Source organism: Zingiber officinale, chromosome 6B, assembly GCF_018446385.1.
Source record: "Zingiber officinale cultivar Zhangliang chromosome 6B, Zo_v1.1, whole genome shotgun sequence".
Classification (NCBI taxonomy): domain Eukaryota; kingdom Viridiplantae; phylum Streptophyta; class Magnoliopsida; order Zingiberales; family Zingiberaceae; genus Zingiber; species Zingiber officinale.
Genome location: NC_055996.1, coordinates 84,346,612 through 84,373,734, shown reverse-complemented (window position 1 = coordinate 84,373,734; position 27,123 = coordinate 84,346,612). Strand labels below are relative to the sequence as shown.

The 27,123-nt window shown below is 42.0% G+C and overlaps 2 protein-coding genes and 2 long non-coding RNA genes across 4 annotated transcripts; 3 read left to right on the top strand and 1 right to left on the bottom strand.

The window, feature by feature from the left end:
* The first annotated feature begins 2,410 nt into the window (after positions 1-2,410).
* LOC121991177 (vegetative cell wall protein gp1-like) lies at positions 2,411-2,878 on the top strand. Its single transcript, XM_042545194.1, has one exon. The coding sequence runs from the start codon at positions 2,411-2,413 to the stop codon at positions 2,876-2,878; it is 468 nt and encodes a 155-aa protein (XP_042401128.1).
* Positions 2,879-13,941: 11,063 nt separating this feature from the next.
* Positions 13,942-26,921, bottom strand: LOC121991175 (3-hydroxyisobutyryl-CoA hydrolase 1-like). Its single transcript, XM_042545193.1, has 4 exons — positions 26,796-26,921; positions 14,634-14,714; positions 14,182-14,250; positions 13,942-14,055 (listed from the first exon to the last, which is right to left on the bottom strand). Exons 1-4 carry the CDS (start codon positions 26,832-26,834, stop codon positions 13,942-13,944), a joined length of 303 nt encoding a protein of 100 aa, XP_042401127.1. The 5' UTR covers positions 26,835-26,921.
* Positions 16,355-17,161, top strand: LOC121990369. Its single transcript, XR_006114574.1, has 3 exons — positions 16,355-16,696; positions 16,785-16,865; positions 17,122-17,161. It is a non-coding gene; the product is annotated as an uncharacterized LOC121990369 (long non-coding RNA).
* On the top strand, positions 24,177-24,680 carry LOC121990370. Its single transcript, XR_006114575.1, has 3 exons — positions 24,177-24,215; positions 24,304-24,384; positions 24,641-24,680. It is a non-coding gene; the product is annotated as an uncharacterized LOC121990370 (long non-coding RNA).
* Positions 26,922-27,123: the final 202 nt, after the last annotated feature.

Genomic DNA, 27,123 nt, shown 5'->3' with positions numbered 1-27,123 from the left:
ATGAATTAGGGTTTCTGGTAAATAAGGATTTTTGGTTTAACTATTTTGTTTACAATAAAACTTAGCTAAACCGTATGATTTATTTCAGGATTCGGATTCGGGACGAGCACTTCGACATAGAGGTTGATTAGCTCGATCTATATTGGAGGCGGGTACCTTGACCTATCTATTTTAATATGTCTTGTTGATATGTTTAGTAGATCTTAACAAGTAGTAATAATTATTTTTATATCTGCATTGGCATGTCACTATTTGTTTCCGAGCATGTTTTGTTTGTTACTTGTTTAGCATTCATGCTCTGTTTATTATTTATGTTATAGAGGTAGTGACATGCCATGCTCTATGATATACCGGACTGGTTAGATATCATACCTGACCTGTGTACCTAGATCATATTATTTGATCCACGTATATGGTACACATTTGTATGGAGGTAGATAGGATCAGGATATTTCTATGCTTAGTGTCATACATCATTACGCATGATTACATGTTGAGCGATTGACAGTTCCATTATTGTTGAGCACATCGCCAGTTACATGGATCTGCACACACAACCACTCATGGGTTAGTGGTTTTTATTCAGGCAGGGTTTGTTGCAGCAGGTTGTTCTGTTTGGCTACGTTGGTCCGCTCATGGGTAGTGTGATGCAGCGTGGTAGCCGGCAGGAATCCCTCCTCTAGACTAGCTCAGGGAGATGAGAGCATTGCGCTCCCCCACTTATGATTTGGTGTAGGAGGATAGGTATACTCCGACAACATCCCGTCCACTCGGTCACTCAGGAGCAGTGATGACAGAGTGCACGGTTGTCACATCCCTACCCACTCGTTCTCACCATCGTGTGTGAGATGGCTGACTGGCATCATGGGTGACTAGGACATGTTATTGGCATCATATGCATTATTTGCATTTATTGCTTGTGTTTGTTGTACTTTATATGCTGAATATTGGATGGATGCATTGTTTGACATGCATACAGGATTTATGATACTCGGGGTTTGACGACCTTGATATCCCTATTCCCAGGTTCTGGTTAGTACAAATACTCCTTACTTTGCCGTTTTGCATTTTCTATCCAGGAGACTGTACGCATATTTATTTCTGCTGGTTATTATTTACTATGCATGTCAACTAGGTATCCGCTGAGTGTTGGACTCACACCCCGTTATTACTATTTTCAGGTTGAGGCTGTTCAGGAGGTTCCAGTCACTAGTCCCCCACCACTGCGCATCGCGACGAGTTCGCACATTTCGGTTTCCTTATTATGTTATAAACTATGTTTCAGACTTGTATCTTTTGACATTTGGATCTTGTAAGATTTCTTATTCTCGATGGATTTTCGTTTAGATGCATGCTGATGATTTGTGTTTTATGGGTGTAGTTGAGTAGGATATCGAATTAGTGTTTTATGGGTGTAGTTGAGTAGGATATCGGATTTGTGCTTTATGGGTGTAGTTGAGTAGGTTATTTGAAATGATTATCTTATCGTTGCTTAGGTTAATGTTTTACTATTAAACTGCGTGGGTGTTTGATTATTTTCATTATTATTATATATATGTTCCGACCGTGTTGGCCGAGGTATCTGGATTGATGTAGTCAAGTTTCATATTGTCACCCGTACAGGGGAGATGTTACCAAAATTTCTTCTGGCAGGGACTACCTGGGGCGTGATAATATTTTTGGTATCAGAGCAAGTTTATGATACCTATTTGTCATGTTTCGGATATTTGTGTTCTGAATTTTTGAGTTAACCTGATACTAATATTTTTGGTATCAGAGCCTAGTTTTGGATGCTTGGTTTTCATATTTTTGTTTTGCGTGTTAATCTGATACCAATATTTTTGATATCAGAGCAAGGTATACAATACTTTCTTTTCATTTTGGATTTTGAGTTAATCTGATACCAATTTATTTGGTATCAGAGCAGGTTCGTGATATCTATTTTTCGTGTTTCGAATATTTATGTTCTGGATTTTTTAGTTAATCTGATACCAATATTTTTGGTATCAGAGCCCAAGTTTGCGAGTCAATCTGGGTATTTTCAGATGTGTACGGATGTTCATTATGTTCATGTTTCGAAATTTCATTTTGGATTTGTACGGATTTCCGTTGATTTTTTGCTTATGGAATTTCGAGGTTATGTATGGGGACTGGACAACGACGGAATATCTCCTGACGGCAAAAAGATAAAAATGTAATTTTATAATTTTGTTACTTGTAGTAATATCTGTGATATAACTTAACATATATGAGGAGGTCTACATGTGTAGTTGCATCGAGACGTGGTGCTGGATGACCACATAAGAGGACTGTGGAATCTCTGGATTTGCCAGAGATGCCTACTGGGGTTGAGCTTGTCGGTCAGGGACAGACTCAGGATACTGCGAGCGCGTCGGGCTCTTAGACCCTGATGACTCCTTTAGAGGTACCTACCTCGGTTTCACTTGCTGTACCCACCCCTACTGTATTTACGGTACCACCAGGGGTACCACCGGCATACCCAGCACCTGCTCCGGTTGAGCCTACGGTGTACCAGGCACCACCGCCACCGGTGCCTACTGCTCACCCTGCACCTGCACCAGCAGCGGCAGTTGTTCCACATCCGGTACCCCCATCTACCGTACCTCCAGCCGTGCCCACTTATGTTGACCCTGCGGTGCCACCAGTGGCAACTGCCCCAGCCTATGTAGCAGCACCAGGGATACCTCCCCTGGCCTATGCAGCGGTACCACCTGTTGTGCCATCTTCAGTGGTTTTGCCAGTTCCTGCAACCGTCCCTACTCACCTCGCTGATATAGTCGCGGCACGAGCCCGGATCCCAGCACTGGAAGAGTCGATGAAGAGTCGATTCATACTCTTCCGAGGAGAGACTGATTAGAGTGTGGCTCAGTCCTAGATAGAGACCATGGAGTGGACCTTCTTCTACATGGCTTGCTCCGAGTGGGAGAAAGCAGAGCTGGCTGCTTTCCATTTATGAGATGAGGCTGATATCTGGTGGGATACGCAGTGTTCCATCATAGGCGAGTCGAATATCACTTGGGCGAGATTCAGGGAGGCTTTAGAGAGCCGGTATTTTTCACGGGCATATCAGATGACTCGCCGACAGGATTTTCTGAACCTTCGGTAGAACAATCACATTGTGACAGAGTACAATGCTGAGTTTAATCGGTTGGTCAGGTTGTCCAGAATTAGTTGTTGAGGACAGATCCCGCATGCTTCAATTTATCCAGGGACTAGATGGACATCTGCAAGTAAAGCTTGCCGGTTTTGGGAGTTCATCCTATTTAGAGGCGTTGAACAGAGCCCTCATGATTGAGTCAGCTCAGCAGAGAGCGTTTCCGGACAGGAAAAGGAAGCAGACGGGTCAGACATCAGGACAGATCCAGCAGGCACATGCGATCGGACAACAACAGAGTGGTCGCAGTTGGTCAGGTCAGGGTACTTCTGGGGTTTCTGGCCAGCCTCAGAAGTCAGGGCAATCTTCATCAGGACATTCCCGGTCTTCTCAGCAGAATCGGAAACAGCCCGCCAGCGACACTCACTGCACTAGATGTGGGTCCAGAGACCACATCACCACAGCCTGCTCCCTGGGGCAGTCGGTTTGCTATTATTGTAAACTACTCGGGCACCTGAGCCGGGATTGTTCGCTGAAGGCTCAGCATATGGCTTCCGGAGTGTTTGGTCATGGAGGACAGCCCAGTCAGACAGGAGCTTATCGAGGAGGGCGGAGAGCCCAATCTTCGCATAGCCAGCAGAGGATAGCTCCCCCGGCAGCAGCTGCATATGGCATACATAGACAAGAGCACTCCAGTGCCCTCATAGTACCACAAAGCTTTGTTCTGGGACCATAGTATCTGACTCAAGGGCAGCACTAGGCACAACCCCAGCCGCTGGTCCAGTATCAGTCGCAGCCTACCTATCCGTCTCTGGCTCAATACCCAGCACCGTCACACTGGTAGGCTTAGACTCAGGCGCAGCAGCCTTTGGCAACACTACCACCTCCACCACCGCCAGAGACTGGCCATATTCATGCGGTTACCAGAGAGGATGCACAGCGGGCCGACGGATCCATTTTCCGTGATATGATTTTACTTTATGCACTATCCGCTGATATGTTGATAGATACTGGTAGCTCGCATTCTTTTATTTCCTGTGCCTTTTTGAGGGACATAGGTAGACTACCGACTCTTAAACCGTAGTGACTGACCGTCTCTCTACCATCCGATGATACCTTGGATGTCACTCAGGAGATCAGAGGTTGTCCGTTAGATTTTGGCAACATGATACTTATGGTTGATTTATTAGTGCTGGAAATGGTCGAGTTTGACATTATCCTTGGCATGGATTGGCTGTCTACATATAATGCCACGGTTGATTGCTATACGAGGGTGGTCACATTCGGACCTCCGAACCAACCCTCGTGGGATTTCACTGGCATCAGGGACGATGGTATATCGATCATTTCAGCGATTCAGGCTCAGAAGCTGCTATCACATGACTATCAGGGATTTCTTGTGTCTATGATTAATACTGACGACAGTAGTAGTTCCCAGCTCTCAGACGATCCGGTGGTCCGAGAGTATCCCGATGTATTTCCAGATGAGCTACCGGGCTTGCCTCCCCGAAGGCAAGTGAAGTTTGCTATTGAGCTGATTCCGGGGACCGCGCCAGCATCGAAAGCTCCATATCGTATGACACCGAAAGAGTTGGACAAGCTAAAGGTCCAACTCCAGGAATTATTGGACAGGGGATTTATTCGCCCTAGTGTTTCTCCGTGGGGTTCTTCGGGACTATTCGTCAAGAAAAAGGATAGTACTCTAAGGTTGTGCATCGATTACAGACAGCTGAATGCAGTGACCATCAGAAATAAGTACCCCTTACTGCAGATTGAGGATTTATTTATTCAGCTAAGAGGTACCTCAGTGTATTCTAAGATTGATCTACGGTCTGGATATCATCAGCTGAGAGTCAAAGAATCTGATATTAAGAAGACAGCATTCCGTACTAGATACGAACACTATCAATTCTTGGTAATGTCATTTGGGCTTACCAATACTCCAGCGATGTTTATGGATTTGATGAACCACATCTTTCTGGAGTATTTGGATCAGTTCGTTGTCGTTTTCATCGATGACATTTTGATCTACTCGTATTCCGAGGAGGAGCATGTACAACATCTTCGCATAGTCTTGGAGACTCTTTGACGACATCGGCTATATGAGAAGTTCAGCAAGTGTGTGTTTTGGCTACCCTCAGTTGGTTTTCTAGGGCACGTGGTGTCTAGCCGTGGTATTTCAGTAGACCCTCAGAAGATCAAGGCTGTCACCAGCTAGGAGCAGCTGGAATCAGTTCAGGAGATCCGCAGTTTTTTGGGACTGGCTGGATATTACAGATGGTTCGTCGAGGGTTTCTCTCGGATTGCTATGTTACTGACACGCCTAACCAGGAAAGGAGTGAAGTTCACTTAGACAGAAGCTTGTGAGACCAGCTTTCAGGAGCTGAAGCGAAGATTAGTGTCGACACCAGTTTTGGTTTTGCTTTCTAGAGAGGACAGATTCGTACTCTATACCGATGCATCTCTTCAGGGCTGATGCAGCACGACATGGTAGTCTCCTATGCTTCTCGACAGTTGAAAGAGCATGAGAAGAACTACCTTGTTCATGATCTGGAGTTGGCCGCCATTATATTTGTTTTGAAGATTTGGCGACATCACCTGTACGGTATTACGTTTGAGATTCTCACTGATCATAAGTGTCTCAAATATATTTTCACTCAGAAGGAACTCAATCTCAGACAGAGGAGATGGATGGAGTTCTTGAAGGATTACGATTATACCATTAGCTACCACCCGAGGAGAGATAATGGGGTTGCCGATGCACTCAACAGGAAGTCCAGAGGGACTTTGACTTGCCACCGAGCTTCAGTCACAGACTTGTTTTAGGGTTTCTCCAAGTTAGACCTTGAGGAGCAGGGACAGACAGAGCAGCGTATTCTTGTTACCATGACTGCTCAGTCGTCGATCAGGATGAGGATCCGAGAGGCCCAGGCCGGTGATCAGCATTTAGAGTTTATTGGAAGCTAGATAGCTTCCGGGCAGCAGACCGAGTTTACACGAGATGAGGAGGGTATTATATACTTCTGAGGTAGATTATGCATACCTCAGTCTCACCCGGTCTTACAGGAGCTACTTCAGGAGGCTCATCACTCTAGATTTGTGATCCACCCAGGTGGGACCCACATGTATCGAGATTTGAGGCGTTCCTACTGGTGGAACGGTATGAAGAAAGACATCACGAAATTTGTAGCTAGATGTCTTGTCTGTCAGCAGGTGAAGGCTGAGCACCAGAGACCTGCCAGATTAATTCAGCGAATTCCTATTCCTGAGTGGAAATGGGAACACATTACCATGGACTTTGTGATGGGTTTGCCTAGGACACGTTGAGGTCATGACGCGATTTGGGTAATTGTTGATCAATTAACCAAATCCGCGCACTTCTTAGCGATCTGGAAGACTAATTCCCTGGATCGATTGGCAGATCTGTATTGTTAGGAGATCATCAGATTACATGGTGTTCCTTTGAGTATTATTTCGGATAGAGACTCACGGTTCACATCCCGATTCTTGCAGAGTCTGCAGTTTGGGCACTCAGCTCCGTTTTAGTACAGCTTTCCATCCACAGACAGATGAACAGTCAAAGCGGGTCATTCAGTCTCTAGAGGACTTGCTGAGGTCATGTGTATTAGATTTTGGGGACAGTTGGGAGGACCATTTGTCATTGGTAGAGTTTGCCTACAACAACAATTTTCATTCGGCTATCTAGATGACACCATTTGAGGCGTTGTATGATAGGCCTTGTCGGACACCCGCCCTTTGGGATGAGATTAGGGAGGCCCAGCTGTTGGGACCTCATAGAGCTCATCAGGAGGAAGAGTTGGCCCGTACTATCAGACGAAAGATGCCAGAGGCATAGGACCGCAAGAAGAGTTATGCAGATCGGAGACGGAGACCCTTAGAGTTCTCTATTGGCGACCATGTTATTCTGCGAGTTTCACCCATGAAAGGGGTGAAGAGATTTGGCCTCAGAGGCAAGCTAGCTCCACGATACATTGGCCCTTTCCAGATCTTGGAGAGGATTAGAGCAGTAGCTTATCGCCTGGCACTACCACCGTCCCTGGCAAGCGTTCACGACGTATTCCACGTGTCTATGCTGAGGAGATACGTAGCAGACCTAGCTCATGTGTTGTCTGATATACCAGTTTCCCTTCAGCCTGGCGCCACCTACGAGGAGGTTTCGATACGGATTCTGGACCAGAAGGAGCGTCAACTGCGGAACAAGACTATACGGCTGGTTAAAGTCGGATGGCAGCATCATTCAGACGAGGAGGGTACCTGGGAGCTCGAGGATACGATTCGAGCTCGATACCCTCATCTTTTCACTTGAGGTATGTGGATTAATTTACCGTTCAGCATTTATACTCTTTATCTGTTGCTAGTACTTGCTGATGGTAGATAACGAAAATTTGGGGACCAAATTTTTATTAGTGAGGGAGAATGTAAAATACCAAAAATCGATGAATAACCATAAGAGAATTTTTCAGAATTTTTTAGAAATTTTCTGGGAATTTTTTGGAGCTCGTATGACTCAGGTTACAGGGATCAATATTGGGCCCCGGAAAAGTCTATTTGGACTATCCCATTTAAACGAGGAAATGTTTGATTTTTCTTTTTCTTTTCTTTTCTTTTATTTTCTTTCTTTCTCCGCCTCCTTCCCTCGCGTGCCCGTTTCCTCACCCGACCTGTGCCCTACGGTGTTGACGCTGCCCAACCGACGTGCCGACGCTTCCAACGCTCACGACTCCTCTACTCCCTGAGCATACAAAGCCCCTCTCCTTAGCTCGAGCAACGACGATCCTGATTCCTCTCCTTTCCCCAATTGTTTTTCTCCTCTGCTCAACGCTCTCTCTTGCGGACAACTCAAGACGATGGAACGGAGCTTCGACCTCCGGCAAGCTTCCTCTGCCGACATCGACACCCTAAGCTCAGATCCAGCCGATACTTTTCCGCTCCGGGTCGGAGACACGGCGTCACGTCTCTTCTAGCCGACTGTCGACTCCACTAGGTCAAGTCTTTGCCATTCGATCGTCGACGTGAAGAGGCAATTAGGGCTCTGAAGGTAAGGCATCATGTTTGGTTGATTGTTGAGGAATTCTTTTGAGACGATGTTTGATCCTTATTCACTGGACTCTCTCCGAACCGTGCCCTAGGTTCATCACCGACTTGGTTCTACTGTGTTGTGCCCTAGCTCTGGGCTTCGCCTCCTCTTCGCAGTAGTGGTGTTCGGGGAAGGTGACAGCAAGGTGAGTTAGGTTGTTTGTTTGATCTATGATCTCCACCGATTGATTCCAGTGAGGTTTTGTTCTAATCAGTGAGGTGTGCTTGGGTTGTCAGGCAGAGACTAGAAGGTTATTGCTTGATCAGTGATCTTCCTGCTTGACCTCCTACTTGATTTGATTGTGATCGTGTAGTGATTTCCAGCAACTTGCTTTGTTTCAACATCAACAGTGGTTGAATTGAGGTAAGGTGTAGGAATTTTGGTACATGTTGTAGATGATTATTTGATAGGTTAGCAAGGAATGTTAATTTAGGTTTGTGTTTTGAATTAGGTATGATTGGATAATAGTTAGGGTTAATGGAGCTAACCCTAATTAACTCATGAGTAGGGTTTAATTAGGGATTAAATAATGGATTTAAACTAAGCTCAGATTAGACTCGTTTAGAAAGCTAACTGAGGTTAAGGAATGAATTAGGGTTTCTGGTAAATAAGGATTTTTGGTTTAGCTATTTTGTTTACAATAAAACTTAGCTAAATCGTATGATTTATTCCAGGATTCAGATTCGGGTTGAGCACTTCAACATAGAGGTTGATTAGCTCGATCTATATTGAAGGCAGGTACCTTGACCTATCTATTTTGATATGTCTTGTTGATATATTTAGTAGATCTTAACAAGTAGTAATAATTATGTTTATATCTGCATCGGCATGGTCACTATTTGTTTCCGAGCATGTTTTGTTTGTTACTTGTTTAGCATTCATGCCCTGTTTACTATTTATGTTATAGAGGTAGTGACATGCCATGCTCTATGATATACTGGACTGGTTAGATACCATACCTGACCTTTGTACCTAGATCATATTATTTGATCCACGTATATGGTACACGTTTGTATGGAGGTAGATAGGATCAGGATATTTCTATGCTTAGTGTCATGCATCATTACACATGATTACATGCTGAGTGATTGACATCTCCATTATTGTTGAGCACATCGCCAGTTACATGGATCTGCATACACAACCACTCATGGGTTAGTGGTTTTTATTCAGGCAAGGTGTGTTGCAACAGGTTGCTCTATTTGGCTCCGTTGGTCTGCTCATGGGTAGTGTGACGCAGCGTGGTAATCGGCAGGGATCCCTCCTCTGGACTGGCTCAGGGAGATGAGAGCATTGCACTCCCCCACTTATGATTTGGGGTAGTAGGATAGGTGTATTCTGACAGCATCCCGTCCACTCAGTCGCTCAGGAGCAGTGATGACAGAGTGCACGGTTGTCACAGCTCTACCCACTCGGTCTCACCATCGTGTGTGAGATGGCTGACTGGCTTCAGGGGTGACCAGGACATGTTATTGGCATCATATGCATTATTTGCATTTATTACTTGTGTTTGTTGCACTTTATATGCTGCATATTGGATGGATGCATTGTTTGACATGCATACAGGATTTATGATACTCGCGGTCTGACGACCTTGATATCCCTATTCCCAAGTTTTGGTTAGTACATATACTCTTTACTTTGCCATTTTGCATTTTCTATCTAGGAGACTGTACGCATATTTATTTCTGCTGGTTATTATTTACTATGTATGTCAACTAGGTATCCGCTGAGTGTTGGACTCACATCCCGTTATTACTATTTTCAGGTTGAGGCTGTTCAGGAGGTTCCAGTCACTAGTCTCCCACCACTACGCATCGCGACGAGTTCGCACATTTCAGTTTCCTTATTATGTTATAGACTATGTTTTAGACTTGTATCTTTTGACATTTGGATCTTGTACGATTTCTTATTCTCAATGGGTTTTCATTTAGATGCATGCTGATGATTTGTGTTTTATGGGTATAGTTGAGTAGGATATTGGATTTGTGTTTTATGGGTGTAGTTGAGTAGGATATCGGATTTGTGCTTTATGGGTGTAGTTGAGTAGGTTATTTGAAATGATTATCTTATTGTTGCTTAGGTTAATGTTTTACTATTAAACTGCGTGGGTGTTTGATTATTTTCATTATTATTATACATAAGTTCCGGCCATGTTGGCCCAGGTATCTGGATTGATGTAGTCAAGTTTCATATTATCACCCGTATAGGGGAGATGCTGTCGAAATTTCTTCTGGCATGGACTATCTGGGCCGTGACAAGCACCCACACTGCCATCACCTCTGACCCCCTTTGTCCGTCGATCATAATTGGAGGATTGATCCCCTAATTGTCCACGGTCAGAAATGGAGATAAACTCAGTGGTTATCATTTGCCACTCTCATGGTTCGGCAACGGGCACAGATGGTAATTGTGACTAGCAACGAACCTGGCAACAACAGAATTCGATAAAGCAAACTCTGTTGAAGATTCCTCCAGCGATGAACAAGTGCATACCATTCAAACAAATCTACTAGCATATCTTGCGCAGATTCTTTTATAGTAACATGATCTACAACCATAAGAGATCTTATGCTTTCACGGCAACATGATCATATAGCAAGTAGAATGATCTATCATGCATTTAACGTTTACTCTGATACCATTGTTGATTTAAATGCATGATAAATATAAAAATATGAAATCTGTAAAACTCACAATGATCTCCCGTAGTAGATATTAATCTTCGCTTGGCATCAGAAGAATGATCACGAACGAATCAGAAAACTCTTCAAGATTCCACGAACCAAATCCCAAGCCTTCTCTTACATTCTTCCTTCAGTACTCTTATGATGAACTCCTCTATCTATGAATTCCTTAGACGGGCTTATATAGGAGAAGAAGGTAAACTTTTCACCTTCCAATCTTTTCACCTTCCTTCATAATGTAAGCTCTAATCGAACATAATGGATGGAAGAGGAAGAGGAATGAGCAATCAATCAATACCCATTCTTACATCAACGTGTGCAGTCAATGCACACATCCAACACTTTTGCCTCAACAGAAAGAGATTGAGGGGTCTTGTGGTATCGCTTGTTGTTGTCGAAGTGATGCAGGAAGGAGGCACTAAATTCGTCAAAGAGATGGAACTCGGTGGAAGTTGATTAAACCATCTCGATGTCAGTCCCCATAGGGCTATCAGGATGACTCAGAATTTAACACCATTCATGTATTGATATAGTAGGTAGGCATTCTTAAATCAATACAAATGATCCTTCAAGTCTCTAATGACCCTGTATACTCCCCGCGATGTGGTTGTAGAAAATGATGCGATAGTTCCTCTTCCAAGATGTCCTAAGTAAAGGGAGTGCTTCAGGCATTTTTTCTTTCAATCAGCAAAGGGGCTTTGCCCTTGTTCATATTTCATGGCAACATCTCTCAGGCCAAGGTTTCTTGAGACTGATCCTCCTTGATAGACACCTTGTCAAGTGTGGTAGCCATAACCGCTCGAGTGAAAAATGGGGGTATTCCAATTGGAATCGAAGGTACATGGGAAGGAGTCAGAGCCAGTAGGGTTCACCATTGTAGTTTCCCCTACACTGTAGTAGTCATATGCTGGTTGAAGTCCTCTCTCATCATAGTGATGGTTTCATCCCTACCTTTCTCGCTAGTGGAGTCATGATTTTCTTGAGATCTTCCCGTGTCACCCATCTCAACATCTCAACTCGGATTTCTCACAAATGGTGTCAATTTGATCATATCTAAGATCAAGCAGGAGAGAACCACTCGGGATGAAGTTGGTGACAGGTCGAAGGTCTTCACTACAAATCTCACCAAGATGGAAATACATAAGCTTCGAGGTTTCTCCACAGCAATCAAAGAGAATTAGAATAGAGGGCAGGGAGGACTTTGACTCAGTCACTCTGACACTCTAAGTCAAGTCCATTCTGACACTCAAGTCAGGTCCCTCTAGAACATATACACACGGATGAACGATCTGCAATCCACACAATTCCAAATACATCATAAATATAAATAAAAGGCTGACATCCCATAATCTACCTAATATATATATATATATATATATATATATATATATATATATATATATCACATTTAATAGGATGAACTATCCACAATTCACCTAATAACAAAAATCAACTCATATATAATGATCTTAGTCTACACATCCTTGAAAAGACTCTAGGACCCTCTTTAGATGCAGAGTAAATGTTCTATATATAGCATAAATAATTCATTTTATTTAGTTGTTTTAGCATAATAAGATATGAAAGTCTAATAGAATTAATGTGTTGTAATCAACACCATCTTTATTAGGCATTATGAGAGAATTGCAACCATCACATTAAAGTCATTGTCTTTATGATTGTTGCACATCAAGAATGAGTGAAACGAAAAGTCCTCATTATGAGAGACTTTTGATCTTCCCATTCTGTTTCTTTCAAAACTATATATATATATATATATGCTTTGTAAGGCTAAGTTGAAAACACGATTCACTCTCAACAAAGTCTATTCAACAAAGTCCTTCGGAGTTAAAGCGATGACAAACCTTTAAGAATAATTGTGATATTCATTATCTTATTAATTTTAATATCAGTGTCCTAAACTAATGTCTTTAAGAAAATCAGAATTTATGAAAAGGAATGTACAAGTCGACAACCATCTCCAATCCTCGTGGGCACCTAGAGGAGGCAAAAGTGGCTGCAAACCACAATTTAATTCGCTAAACACGGTTACGTTTGTGATCCAACTAGGGCATGGACGAACATTATCGAGTACAAACCTCTGCCACAAGGGCATGGATTCCTGCGACCAATGGCAGCAATGATAGGGCTACAACCATGGCGGTTAACGATCCAAGAGGTGTGGCCATGGTCTATAAAGAACAACAAAGGTTGCAACATCGAGCGACAATAATATTTGTTGAGAAGACAGCAACAAGGATCACTTTTCTGGTTGTAATCTAGAGCATCGTAGGCTAGCCGAGGGAGAGATCGAGAAAGAAAACATCGAAGAGCAGATGGAGACTTGGCGAAATCAACTTTTTTGATAAAAGAAGATATAGAATACTTTTGAAGGAACAAAGTGAGTGGCAAGTCCACATGCTACCATCTCAGCACCATTCAGTCTTGCACCAGTAAGGCCAAGATATTCCCCTAAAATGAACGATCACAAAGTCCAAATATCATAATATTTTCAATATAATCACAAGGCATATTTAAATGATAGAGTTGTCCGCAAAGTGATAACCATAGAAGCCTGGAAGACTGGAAAGAAAATAAGATGCTCCAACATCTGGATAATGGCCTATAGCTGCTTCTGGCATTGCAAAAACCTAAAAGCAAATACAAAGCACCTGTTCAGAACTATAAATCTTAGCATAAATGCTGATTGATCATACCGTATTTTCGGTAACGACTCGGTATCTTGCGTTCATAGAAAGTCCAGCACCACCTCCCATCACTGCCCCATTGATCAGGAAAACCTTCAAGTAGAAATTTGTTCAACTTGATATGTTACAAAACATATTTGGAGATTATTGTTTCAGTAAGCCTATTGTTATATCTGATATGAGCAACTCACCAGGGGCATAGTGTATGTTGCCACTAGATAGTCCAAGGCGAGTTGCTTTTGATAAATTTGAGTTGCTAGTGCCCATTCACCTTCTGATATTTAGGTTAACAATTAGTTGCTCTTATCAAATTTCAGATAAAAATGAATAATATTACAGTATCACAAAAGCTTCCAGATAAATATAACCAGGTTGAATAATACCTCTGAGCAAGCAACGATAGTATTCAATAACATCTCCTCCAGCACAAAATACTTTTCCATTTGCCTTCAATCCATGATGAATTATTAAGAAATTAGACACTTATCTATAGTGAATTTGACTTTGAGAATAATAATATTTTTTTTCATAAAAGAAGTTGAAAGTTCAAAGAAGAAAATGGATTGCATGTACCTTTACGATTACCAACTTAACAGCAGGATCATTTTCCAACTTCTGGAACTCCTCGGACAATTGTAAAACCTTAAAAACAAGATTTGTTTTTGAAAGAAATCAGAAACCTAATTTAACATGAATCACAAATTAAAATCAAAAAAGAAAAATAACAATGGCATATTTATTGCCAATATTTTAGCCGAAATGTATGAGTAAATAAGTAAATTTATCTATAAAATGGTTTGATATTTATGTAATGGTGTTTGGAGTTCTAGAAACTATCGGTACTAACACTTGGGCAACTTATAAATGGAATGCTTTTAAATGTTTTAAATTGGATGGGGATAAATAAATCAAACTTTTAATTGATTTGTTTTGCTTAATTTTAAAGCATTAATAATGGCATGTAATTTATCAAACAAAAAAAAAATTTAAATGGCTTGTACAATTGAGACTAAGGATGAACGAACCATTTGATAGTTCAGGGCGTTCAATTTTAGGGGCCTATTTAGTATCAGTGTCTTCACATGAGAGTTTCCTTCCACCAAAACCTTGCAAAAAGTAGAAACAAAAGGTTAGAAATTTTAAATATTCAATAATAACCAAGGGAATTAATGCTTTAATTTATTGCTAATTTTCTTATCCTCGTATATGCAATAACTTGAGAGCTATTGATTTCAATAGCTAGACTCCTTTTTCTCTTTGAAAAAAAAAATGTATATATTATATACAATGAAGAATCTAATTATTGTTGTTATTTGAGATACAATGCAGATATGTTATGTTATATAGAATTGAATATTGAACTATGACATGAATATATAAGTAGAAGATTAGAGTTGAAGAGATTATAATATTAAAATGGATGTGTGGACATATATGGATGAATAAGATAAGAAATGAAAATATTAGAGAGAAAGTCAGGGTTACACCTATTGAGGGAAAACTCTAGGAGACATGTTTAAGATGGTACAGATAGGTACTTAGATGAACAATAAATACTCCAATTAGATGAAATGAAAATATAACAAATGCCCATATCAAATGAGAAAGACCTAAAAAGACTTAGTTAACAATAATAAAACATGACAAAATTTATTTAAATGTAAATAATGATATAATAGGAGATAGAGTATAATGACTTAGAAGGATCCAAATAGTCAACCCCATCTAGTGGGATAAAACTTGATTATATTGTTATTATTGTAGAATTAGAAATACTATACAAATTAAGGGCAATCGCTTTATAATGAGATATTTGCAAAGCTAGGAAGAACACAAAGGACAATCACGTTATAGTGGATCAGATAAACAAAGTTAGGTAGAACATATTCGTCATGATATTTATTTTTTATTATATTAATTTATATTGTTTTATATATTATTTTATTTGAAAAATAGCACCAAAATAGACATATTTATATTGTGATTATTAATTTTTTTATGCCTAGAAAGTGGAGAATATGTTTAGCTCAAAACACAATTCAACAAAACTAACATACTGTTGTTTAAACCCTTGTTAATTCATATTTACTAAGCAAACAAAAAAAACACAACAGAACTAAAAATTCAAAAAGAAGTGACTAGATAGGTTTTTTTTTTTTTACAATGATATTTTTCCTTTATTTATTTGGACAAAAGAAAAGCTGGAAAAAGATTAAACCATTTCTCTCTGAAATTAAACAAACAAATTTAGTTTAGTTGGTGTAGACATGTCCAGCACTGTAAGATCTCATCTAATTTATACAGTATTTGTAAAATACCGAAAATGGCGAATATTGATAAGAGAATTTTTCGAAATTTTTCGGGAATTTTTCGGAGCTCGTATGGACGAGTTAACGGGGATATAAATGGGGCCCGGGAAAGCCTGTTTAGGCTACCCAATTTAAGTGAGGAAAAGTTGAAATTATTTATTTATTTCTTTTTCTTTTTCTTTCCCTGTTTTCGCCGAAACCTCTCCCCCCCGTGCGTGCCATTTCTCTTCTCCTCCGCCGAATTCACCCGTGCCCTAACCTCCTAGCGCCGGCGGTTATCTCTTCTCCTCCGATTGAACGCCGGCCAAGCTTCTTCTTCCCCTCTCTTCCGAGCTGTGCCGCCCGATTCTGTCTCTTCCTGTGCCGCAGACGTTTCTTCTCGCCGACACTTAAGCGCCGCCCTTTCCCCTTCTCGGATCTGTGCGCCGACGCCGCCCAGCCCCTGCAGCCAGGTGATCATCCCGCGGCTCCCTATGCCCTAGCGCCGGCAGACGACCGCCGCCCTGCGCCGCTGCCAACTCTTGACCCGAGCAGTGCTATGAGCCGTGCCCTAGATCTGTCCTTGTGTACCACTGCCGACCGCCGGATCGGGCTGTTCCAGCCTCTCCACGCCGAGCCCTAGTTTCCCGGCGTCACTCCGATCGTCCTCTGCCCTAGCACTGGTCTGCCAGCCGTCCAGTGCCAGCCGCCAGCTTGTTATCGACCTGAGTCTCTGGTATTAAGGTTTCCAGCAGCAGCTTCGTCGGGTTCTTGGTCATCGCAGGCGATTAGAGGAAGAGGTAAGGTGCTCAGGTTGTTCTGAGAATTTGGTTGTTGTTTGGATGTCGATTTCTTAAGCTTCATTTTGATCCAGACAGTGCATTGCAGGGCGTTTCTTGATTTCCAATAGCTACCTCTGTTCCGACAGCAAGTTGTCTTTGCTATGGATTTGTTGGGCTGTGGATTAAGGTAAGAAGTAGGGAAATTGATTCATGTTGTTGATGAATTAGGTATGTATTGAATTAGGGCTAAATCAAGTAAGATATTATGATTGGTTATTTTATTGCAAGCCCTAATTCGAATGAATTAATTAGAATTGATTGAGGAGTTAAATGATCCAATTAGGGTTTATAATTGGATTTGGATTTATGTTAGTTTCTCGAGGATTTGATTTAGCTAATTAATTGGTATTTAATTAACTAAATCTGTATACTATGTATTACAGGACTGTGACGCGAGATGAGCAACTCGACGTTGGATTTGGATTGGATACGACCCTTTCTATTGGAGGTGGGTACCTCTTGACTTATCTTTTATGATAATGTCTTTGGATATGCATAGTATTTTATAACTACATGCAATGAACATGTTTGCCGTTGGTATGTCACTGTTTGATATCCTTAGCATGTTAGGTTTGTCACCTGTGATGTATCCGTGCATATATCTCGTGATTTGTTGCCATGATTATCTTGTTACCATGAGTATCTTTGTTTCTAGAGTGACATACCATGCTTACTGAGGTTAGGACTAGGATTTGGATTGTTGTTTCTAGCCTATATATCTAGATTATTTGATACTTAGGTTTTTTGTGCCATATCAGGTTTGTGTACCTCTATTTGTATATCATATATGATTCGGGTGTTTAGACCCTGATTCTTTGATCTGTGTATATTGTTGGTACATATGCTATGGAAGAGGGATATGATTTGGGTCTAGGTTGTTATACCTTAGAGGATTTGTATACCCTAGATCCGTGGATTTGGCTTACTGATACTGTGGTACCCATATTATGTATATATGGATTTTTCTATGCTGATCAGGATATTCCATACTTATTATGTTCAGGACATAGGTTTTTGATATTCTATCTGACCTGTGTACTTTAGATTTTGGTATGTGACCATCACTTTTACAGTACCCATTTTGTATATATGGATATGGTTATGTTGATCAGTTTTTGCTATGCATAGTGACATGCATCATGATTGCATGCTGTGCGATTGTCGGCTCCACTATGGTTGAGCCCATCGCCAGTTACATGTACTGCACACACCCCCACTCATGGTTTAGTGGTATATCAGGCAGGTGTGTGGCGGTTCTGTTGTTTGGCTCCGTTGGTCTGAGGACTCAGCGTGGTAGCCGGCAGTCAGTTCCGCTCTGTTTGGCTCCGCTGGCATTTAGTGTAGCAGTGTAGTAGCCGGCAGACGGTGGACTCTGTTTGGCTCCGTTGGTCAGGTGACTCAGCGTGGTAGCCGGCAGAGATTTCCTCCCCGTCATCGTGTACCGGGAGATGAGAGCATTGAGCTCCCCCATTTATGATTTGGGGTCACAGGACAGGAGTACTCCGACAGCATCCCGTCCACTCGGTCACTCATCAGGAGTAGTGACGACAGAGTGCACGGTTGTCACAGCCCTACCCACTCGGTCTCACCATTTGTGTGTGAGATGACTGACTGGCGTCAGGGGTGACCAGGACGCATCATTAGCATCATATGCATTGATGCATTTATATTTTTATGATTGTGTTTGCTGCATTTGGTTGCTGCATTTTGGTTGGATACATGCTTTTGACCTGCATACAGGATTATTGACACTTTCGGTTTGACGACCTTTTTGTCTGGATAGGAGTTCCTGGTGAGTACAGCTTCCTCAGTTACCTTTCAGTTTTGCGTATTCCCTATATATGATTAGGAAGCTGTATTCCATGTTTATTGCTGTTAGATATATCTTACTAGGCATGTCTATTGGTATTCGCTGAGTTGTTGAACTCACCCCCGTGGACTCTATATTTTTCAGGTACCAGGTTATTTATGGTGTAGCTTGGAGCATCCTGTCTGCTGGTCCCCACGTCACATCAGAGGACTTATCGGTTTCACGTATGTTTTGCTTGTTTTTATGTATCAGTTTGTTTAGCTCGATACTCTGGTTTTATTTTTGGAGAGTTGATGTTGTTATGTGGTGTTTTGTATTTGTTATTGGTTGTGTAAGCCTAGCCGGCTAGCAGTTTTGTGTTTTGGTTTTGGTACAGCCGAGTGGGCTGCTTTATTTTTAACTGCGTGGTTGTGTCAGCCAGAGGCTGAATTTGATATTAACTGCGTGGTGTTTGTTTTCTTTTATTGTTATTATTCCAGCCGCATGTGGCTGAGGTATATAGTGCTTGTAGAAAAGTTTCAGATTGTCCGCCGTACAGGGGAGATGCTGCCGAAATTTCTTCGGACAGAGACTCCTCCGGGGCGTGACAATTTAGTGGTATCAGAGCAGGTATACGATACTTGCTATGTGTTTTGGATTTTCGAGATTTATCTGATATCAATTTATTTGGTATCAGAGATCGACTTACGTGTCTTATTTTTCCGGTGTTTCGGATTTTGTGTTTTGGTCTTCTCGATGTGACTTTTCGGATTTTGGGACCTGGCAGCAGCAGGACATCTCCAAGCTATAGGAGGTATGTTGGTATACTGTTGTCCTACCTTTTTGTTAGTATATGCCATGTTCACTATTACAGTTTATGACCTGTATTAGCATTATTTATTGGTACCTGTCTAGTTGATATATCATATAATTTATGTGTTAGGTAAATCACTGATCATGGTAGACCGGAATAGAGATCAAGGATTACAGGTCTCTGCTGATTTTTCATATCACACCATTAGTAGTATTAGCTTCTATTACTACTAGTTGATTAGCATATTGAGGCACATACCAGCCTCTGCTAGTATTAGCTGGGTAGTAGATAGTATCTATATCTTCATGTTGATCTAGCCAGTAGTATATCATTTTATCTTAATTAATTACATCAGTAGATAACTGGTTTACTCTTGTTAGATGGGTCAGTGAAAGACTGACTTACGCTTGTCGACTTGGGTAGTCGTAGATTGATATACCTTAGTAGCTTATGGAGGATTAAGGTATTCTTGATTAGTTAATAGATGACCGATTTAGCTTTATTGGTCCGATCTGAATCTTTGGGTAGTTTGTGCTTAGTTTGGTATCTAAAGCACATTTGAGTACATGTTTTGTACTGATGTGGAAAAGACTGAGTTGATCGTATATCATTGTCGATTTTGGTCAGTCTATGGAGGATCGATGTATCATATTCTATGGATACTTTAATTTTAGACTGTATGTACCTAATTGGATAACTTAGAAGGTGGCATATGATTTGTGTGATAGATTGGATTAAATATGCTGATTATGCATATCTATGAAGTGTACATATGATTGTTATGAGTTGAAGGAGTTCTATGATGGATAATTCATTTGTGGATAGTGAGGGTATTTCCGTCTAGATATGGTTATTGTAGGTTTCTTGTGGATTATAGCTATTTAGTTAGCTGTACGTGTTTGATTGACATATTGGAGGTGTCTTATCGATTTAAATCTGTGTCGTGGTATGTGCACATGGGTGTGAATGCCATGTTGGAAGTATCTTGTCGACTACATCGGTGTTGTGATATGTACATCTGTGTTTGGTGTGGTATCTGAGGTATCTTGTTGATTACTGGAAGTATATGTTGATTATATTCTTGGCATATGTGTATATTTGTCATGTGAGTGTTGTTTGAGGGTATTGTTAATTTTACCTATGATGATATATGCACACGAGTTCGGTATACATTGTTGGAGGTATCACGGTGATTTATACCTATGATGTGAGTATTTTTGGTGTGAACCAATTGGAGGATTATGTCGATCATACATATGTGGTGTGTGCATGTATGTCAGATGTATGGTTAGTAGCATCATGATGATTCTACCTATGTTAAATGTAGAATATTAAAGGTCTACATTATGATATTGGTTGTTTTACTCTGTCAACTAATTCTCCTATTAGTGGGTGACCGACTCACTAGGATGACGATAGAGTTGACTATGGATTTGATTTGCTTACTGGATGGTTATACCCTAGGCTACCCACATTGGTCTGTGGTAGAGAGATCTTGTGCAGTCTCTAGCCAGATAGTTAGGTGCTTTGGGCACTTATGTATTGTTTGTGGTAGAGCGTAGCTCCCACATGTTATGGATCGTTTGTGGTAGAGCGTAGCTCCCACATATTCTGGATTGTTTGTGGTGGAGCGTTGCTCCCACATATTACGGATTGTTTGTAGCGGAGCATTGCTCCCATATTTATTGTGGATATATATTCTGGATTATTTGTGGTGGAGCGTTGCTCCCACATATGGAGGATTTCTTGTGGTAGAGCGTTGCTCCCACATGTATGATATTTCGTGTGATAGAGCATTGCTCTCACACTGGAGGTTCTATTCTTTGGTGATTATATATCGTTGGTGATTAGATCTATTTATTGTTGAGGATCTCATGGTTAGGAATGTCTGTGATACGGACATTTTGTGTCTTGGTTTTACCATTAGTGCTTGTGGTGCCCTAGATGTTATCATAGACTCGATGATATGGGTATTCCTAGGATGTTTAGATTGGTTTCCATTGTCTTTGTTGACGATGTGGTGATCTATTTCGGATCCGAGGTGAGTCACGTGCACCACCTTTGCATAGATCTAGAGATGATTCGACGAGAATATCTATATGTGATTATCAGTAGTGCTGATTTGGATTGTCTTATGTGATGATGTTTGGGACACACGATCACCAGTCGGAGTGTACCATGGTTCCACAGGAGATAGAGGTTGTTACCGTTGGGAGCAGCCGAAATCAGTGCAGGAGATCCGCAGTCCTTGGGACTGGCAGGATATTACAAACCTTTCGTCGAGGGTTTCTTTCGCATAGTTATGCTACTTTCACGCGTGACCATGAAAGGCGTGAAGTTTACTTGGACTGAGGATTGCAAGACCAGCTTCTAGGAGCTGAAGCGGAGACCAGTGTCGGCTCCGATTTTGGTTTTAACTTTTGGAGAGGACGGATTAGTGCTTTATACCGACGCATCTCTACAGGGTTGAGCGCTGTTTTGATGCAGCACGGCAGGGTAGTCTCCTACTTCTCTGTAGTTGAGGGAGTATGAGGAGAACTACCCAGTACATGACTTGTGATTGAATGCCAGTATGTTTGACTTGAAGATTTGGCAGCATTATCGGTGCGGTGTTACAATTGAGATTCTCACTGACCATAAGAAATCTCAAATGTCTGTTCACTCAGCAGGAACTTAATCTCCGACAGAGGAGATGGATGAAGTTCCTGAAGGATTTTGGTTGTACCATTAGCTATCACCCGAGGAGAGCTGATGTTGTTGCCGATGCACTTAGCAGGAAGTCCAGAGGGACTTTAGCTTGCCACCGAATTGTGGTCACAGACTGGTTACCATGGTTGTTCAGTCGTCGATCAGGACGAGGATTCGAGAGCCCTAGGCTGTATTTGCAATTTATAGGCAGCCAGATAGCTTCCGGGCAACCAAAACCGAGTTCACACGAGACGAGGAGGGTATTATATACTACCGAGGCAGATTATGCGTACCTCAGTCTTACCCGGTTTTGTCGGAACTATTTCAGGAGGCTCATCGTTCTCGATTTGCGATCCATCTAGGCAAGACCCGCATGTATCGAGATTTGAGGTGTTCCTATTGGTGGGACAGTATGAAGATAGACATCGCGGATAATGTAGATAGATGTCTTGTCTGTCAACAGGTGAGGGCTGAGCACCAGATACCTGCCGGATTATTTTAGCGGATTTCTATTCCTGAGTGCAAATGGAAACATATTACCATGGACTGTGTGGTGAGTCTGCCTAGAACACGATGAGGTCATGACACGATTTGGGTAATCATTGATTGATTAACCCAACCTGCGCACTCGTTAGCGATCCGGAAGACTGATTTCCTGGATCGATTGGTAGAGTTCGTCTACAACAACGGTTTGCATTCGGTTATCCAAATGCCACCGTTGAAGCGTTGTAAGGTAGGCCTTGTCGGACACCCATCCTCTGGGATGAGGTTGGGGAGGCCCAGTTATTGAGACCTCATAGAGCTCAGCTTGAGACCAAGTTGGTCCGTACTATCAGACGGAGGATGTCAGAGGCGTAGGACTGCTAGAAGGGTTATGCATACCTGAGTCGGAGACTCTTAGAGTTCTCTGCAGGCGACTATATTTTTCTGCGAGTCTTACCTACGGAAGGGGTGAAGGGATTGATCTCAGAAGTAAGCTAACTCCGTGATACATTGGACCTTTCCAGATCTCGGAAAGGATTGGAGCGGTAGCTTACCGGTTGGCACCACCACCGTCTCTGGCAGGAGTTCACGATGTATTCCACGTATCTATGTTGCGGAGATATGTGCCCGACCCGACGCAGGTGCTGGCTGATATTCCAGTTCCAGTTCAGCCTGATATTTCATATGAGGAGATTCCGGTACGGATTTTGGAGAGGAAAGAGCGTCAGTTGCGGAACAAGACTATCCGGCTGGTTAAGTCGGATGACAGTATCGTTTGGACGAGGAAGTTACTCAGGAGCTCGAGGATACGATCCGAGCTCGATATCCCCATCTTTTCACTTGAGGTATGTGAATTAGATTACCGTTCAGCATTCATACTTTCTATATCTGTTGTTAGTACTTGCTGATGGTAGATAACGAAATTTGGGGACCAAATTTTTATTAGTGGGGGAGAATGTAAAATACCGAAAATGGCGAATATTGATAAGAGAATTTTTCGAAATTTTTCGAAATTTTTCGGGAATTTTTCGGAGCTCGTATGGACGAGTTAACGGGGATATAAATGGGGCCCGGGAAAGCCTGTTTAGGCTACCCAATTTAAGTGAGGAAAAGTTGAAATTATTTATTTATTTCTTTTTCTTTTTCTTTCCCTGTTTTCACCGAAACCTCTCCCCCCCCCGTGCGTGCCATTTCTCTTCTCCTCCGCCGAATTCACCCGTGCCCTAACCTCCTAGCGCCGGCGGTTATCTCTTCTCCTCCGATTGAACGCCGGCCAAGCTTCTTCTTCCCCTCTCTTCCGAGCTGTGCCGCCCAATTTTGTCTCTTCCTGTGCCGCAGACGTTTCTTCTCGCCGACACTTAAGCGCCACCCTTTCCCCTTCTCGGATCTGTGCGCCGACGCCGCCCAGCCCCTGCAGCCAGGTGATCATCCCGCGGCTCCCTATGCCCTAGCACCGGCAGACGACCGTCGCCCTGCGCCACTGCCAACTCTTGACCCGAGCAGTGCTATGAGCCGTGCCCTAGATCTGTCCTTGTGTACCACTGCTGACCGCCGGATCGGGCTGTTCCAGCCTCTCCACGCCGAGCCCTAGTTTCCCGGCGTCACTCCGATCGTCCTCTGCCCTAGCACTGGTCTGCCAGCCGTCCAGTGCCAGCCGCCAGCTTCGTCGGGTTCTTGGTCATCGCAGGCGATTAGAGGAAGAGGTAAGGTGCTCAGGTTGTTCTGAGAATTTGGTTGTTGTTTGGATGTCGATTTCTTAAGCTTCATTTTGATCCAGACAGTGCATTGCAGGGCGTTTCTTGATTTCCAATAGCTACCTCTGTTCCGACAGCAAGTTGTCTTTGCTATGGATTTGTTGGGCTGTGGATTAAGGTAAGAAGTAGGGAAATTGATTCATGTTGTTGATGAATTAGGTATGTATTGAATTAGGGCTAAATCAAGTAAGATATTATGATTGGTTATTTTATTGCAAGCCCTAATTCGAATGAATTAATTAGAATTGATTGAGGAGTTAAATGATCCAATTAGGGTTTATAATTGGATTTGGATTTATGTTAGTTTCTCGAGGATTTGATTTAGCTAATTAATTGGTATTTAATTAGCTAAATCTGTATACTATGTATTACAGGACTGTGACGCGAGATGAGCAACTCGACGTTGGATTTGGATTGATACGATCTAATTGGAGGCGGGTACCTCTTGACTTATCTTTTATGATAATGTCTTTGGATATGCATAGTATTTTATAACTACATGCAATGAACATGTTTGCCGTTGGTATGTCACTGTTTGATATCCTTAGCATGTTAGGTTTGTCACCTGTGATGTATCCGTGCTTATATCTCGTGATTTGTTGCCATGATTATCTTGTTACCATGAGTATCTTTGTTTCTAGAGTGACATACCATGCTTACTGAGGTTAGGACTAGGATTTGGATTGTTGTTTCTAGCCTATATATCTAGATTATTTGATACTTAGGTTTTTTGTGCCATATCAGGTTTGTGTACCTCTATTTGTATATCATATATGATTCGGGTGTTTAGACCCTGATTCTTTGATCTGTGTATATTGTTGGTACATATGCTATGGAAGAGGGATATGATTTGGGTCTAGGTTGTTATACCTTAGAGGATTTGTATACCCTAGATCCGTGGATTTGGCTTACTGATACTGTGGTACCCATATTATGTATATATGGATTTTTCTATGCTGATCAGGATATTCCATACTTATTATGTTCAGGACATAGGTTTTTGATATTCTATCTGACCTGTGTACTTTAGATTTTGGTATGTGACCATCACTTTTACAGTACCCATTTTGTATATATGGATATGGCTATGTTGATCAGTTTTTGCTATGCATAGTGACATGCATCATGATTGCATGCTGTGCACTATGGTTGAGCTCATCGCCAGTTACATGTACTGCACACACCCCCACTCATGGTTTAGTGGTATATCAGGCAGGTGTGTGGCGGTTCTGCTGTTTGGCTCCGTTGGTCTGAGGACTCAGCGTGGTAGCCGGCAGTCAGTTCCGCTCTGTTTGGCTCCGCTGGCATTTAGTGTAGCAGCGTAGTAGCCGGCAGACGGTGGACTCTGTTTGGCTCCGTTGGTCAGGTGACTCAGCGTGGTAGCCGGCAGAGATGTCCTCCCCGTCATCTTGTACCGGGAGATGAGAGCATTGAGCTCCCCCATTTATGATTTGGGGTCACGAGGATAGAGTACTCCGACAGCATCCCGTCCACTCGGTCACTCATCAGGAGTAGTGACGACAGAGTGCACGGTTGTCACAGCCCTACCCACTCGGTCTCACCATTTGTGTGTGAGATGACTGACTGGCGTCAGGGGTGACCAGGACGCATCATTAGCATCATATGCATTGATGCATTTATATTTTTATGATTGTGTTTGCTGCATTTGGTTGCTGCATTTTGGTTGGATACATGCTTTTGACCTGCATACAGGATTATTGACACTTTCGGTTTGACGACCTTTTTGTCTGGATAGGAGTTCCTGGTGAGTACAGCTTCCTCAGTTACCTTTCAGTTTTGCGTATTCCCTATATATGATTAGGAAGCTGTATTCCATGTTTATTGCTGTTAGATATATCTTACTAGGCATGTCTATTGGTATTCGTTGAGTTGTTGAACTCACCCCCGTGGACTCTATATTTTTCAGGTACCAGGTTATTTATGATGTAGCTTGGAGCATCCTGTCTGCTGGTCCCCACGTCACATCAGAGGACTTATCGGTTTCACGTATGTTTTGCTTGTTTTTATGTATCAGTTTGTTTAGCTCGATACTCTGGTTTTATTTTTGGAGAGTTGATGTTGTTATGTGGTGTTTTGTATTTGTTATTGGTTGTGTAAGCCTAGCCGGCTAGCAGTTTTGTGTTTTGGTTTTGGTACAGCCGAGTGGGCTGCTTTATTTTTTTTACTGCGTGGTTGTGTCAGCCAGAGGCTGAATTTGATATTAACTGCGTGGTGTTTGTTTTCTTTTATTGTTATTATTCCAGCCGCATGTGGCTGAGGTATATAGTGCTTGTAGAAAAGTTTCAGATTGTCCGCCGTACAGGGGAGATGCTGTCGAAATTTCTTCGGACAGAGACTCCTCTGGGGCGTGACAGTATTAATTAGAACAGAAGTAATATACAAGTGCTTCTCTTAGCTACTTCTTGCAATCTAAAAATACATGCATGCTTAACACTCATTATAGCAGCTAATTGAGGGCCAAAGCAAGCAAAAAGAAATGAATGAAGTTGCAGATAACAATATATATACCTGATCATCCTCGTAATTTGAAGATTTATTTGTAGCCATATCAACTAAAAAACAAAGGAGAAAAAAAAGGCATGCAGTGTGTATATTGTATTAGTAAAAGGTGATGATGAGTTTTATAGAGAGAATTAAAGGCCCTCAAGTTTAGCTCTGCATATTCTTTCATTGACTGAAATGATTGCGTGCAAGGCAGGTTGTTGGATAAACATGTGAGTCATATTAACAATGGTAGTTGCAGAATGAACCATCGATAAACGCGTGTAACAAAGCAAGAAACATGTATATCTGCATTAAAATGTGCTTCTCGCACTGTTGATTTAGAAGACAATGT

Excerpts from the sequence above, each read along its gene's own strand:
- LOC121991177 (XM_042545194.1), top strand. The coding sequence starts at position 2,411 with ATGACTCCTTTAGAGGTACCTACCTCGGTTTCACTTGCTGTACCCACC.
- LOC121991175 (XM_042545193.1), bottom strand. The coding sequence starts at position 26,834 with ATGGCTACAAATAAATCTTCAAATTACGAGGATGATCAG. Across the intron at positions 14,715-26,795 it reads CAAATTACGAGGATGATCAG|GTTTTGGTGGAAGGAAACTC; the intron begins GTATATATATTG and ends ACTTTTTGCAAG. Across the intron at positions 14,251-14,633 it reads ACGCCCTGAACTATCAAATG|GTTTTACAATTGTCCGAGGA; the intron begins GTTCGTTCATCC and ends CTTGTTTTTAAG.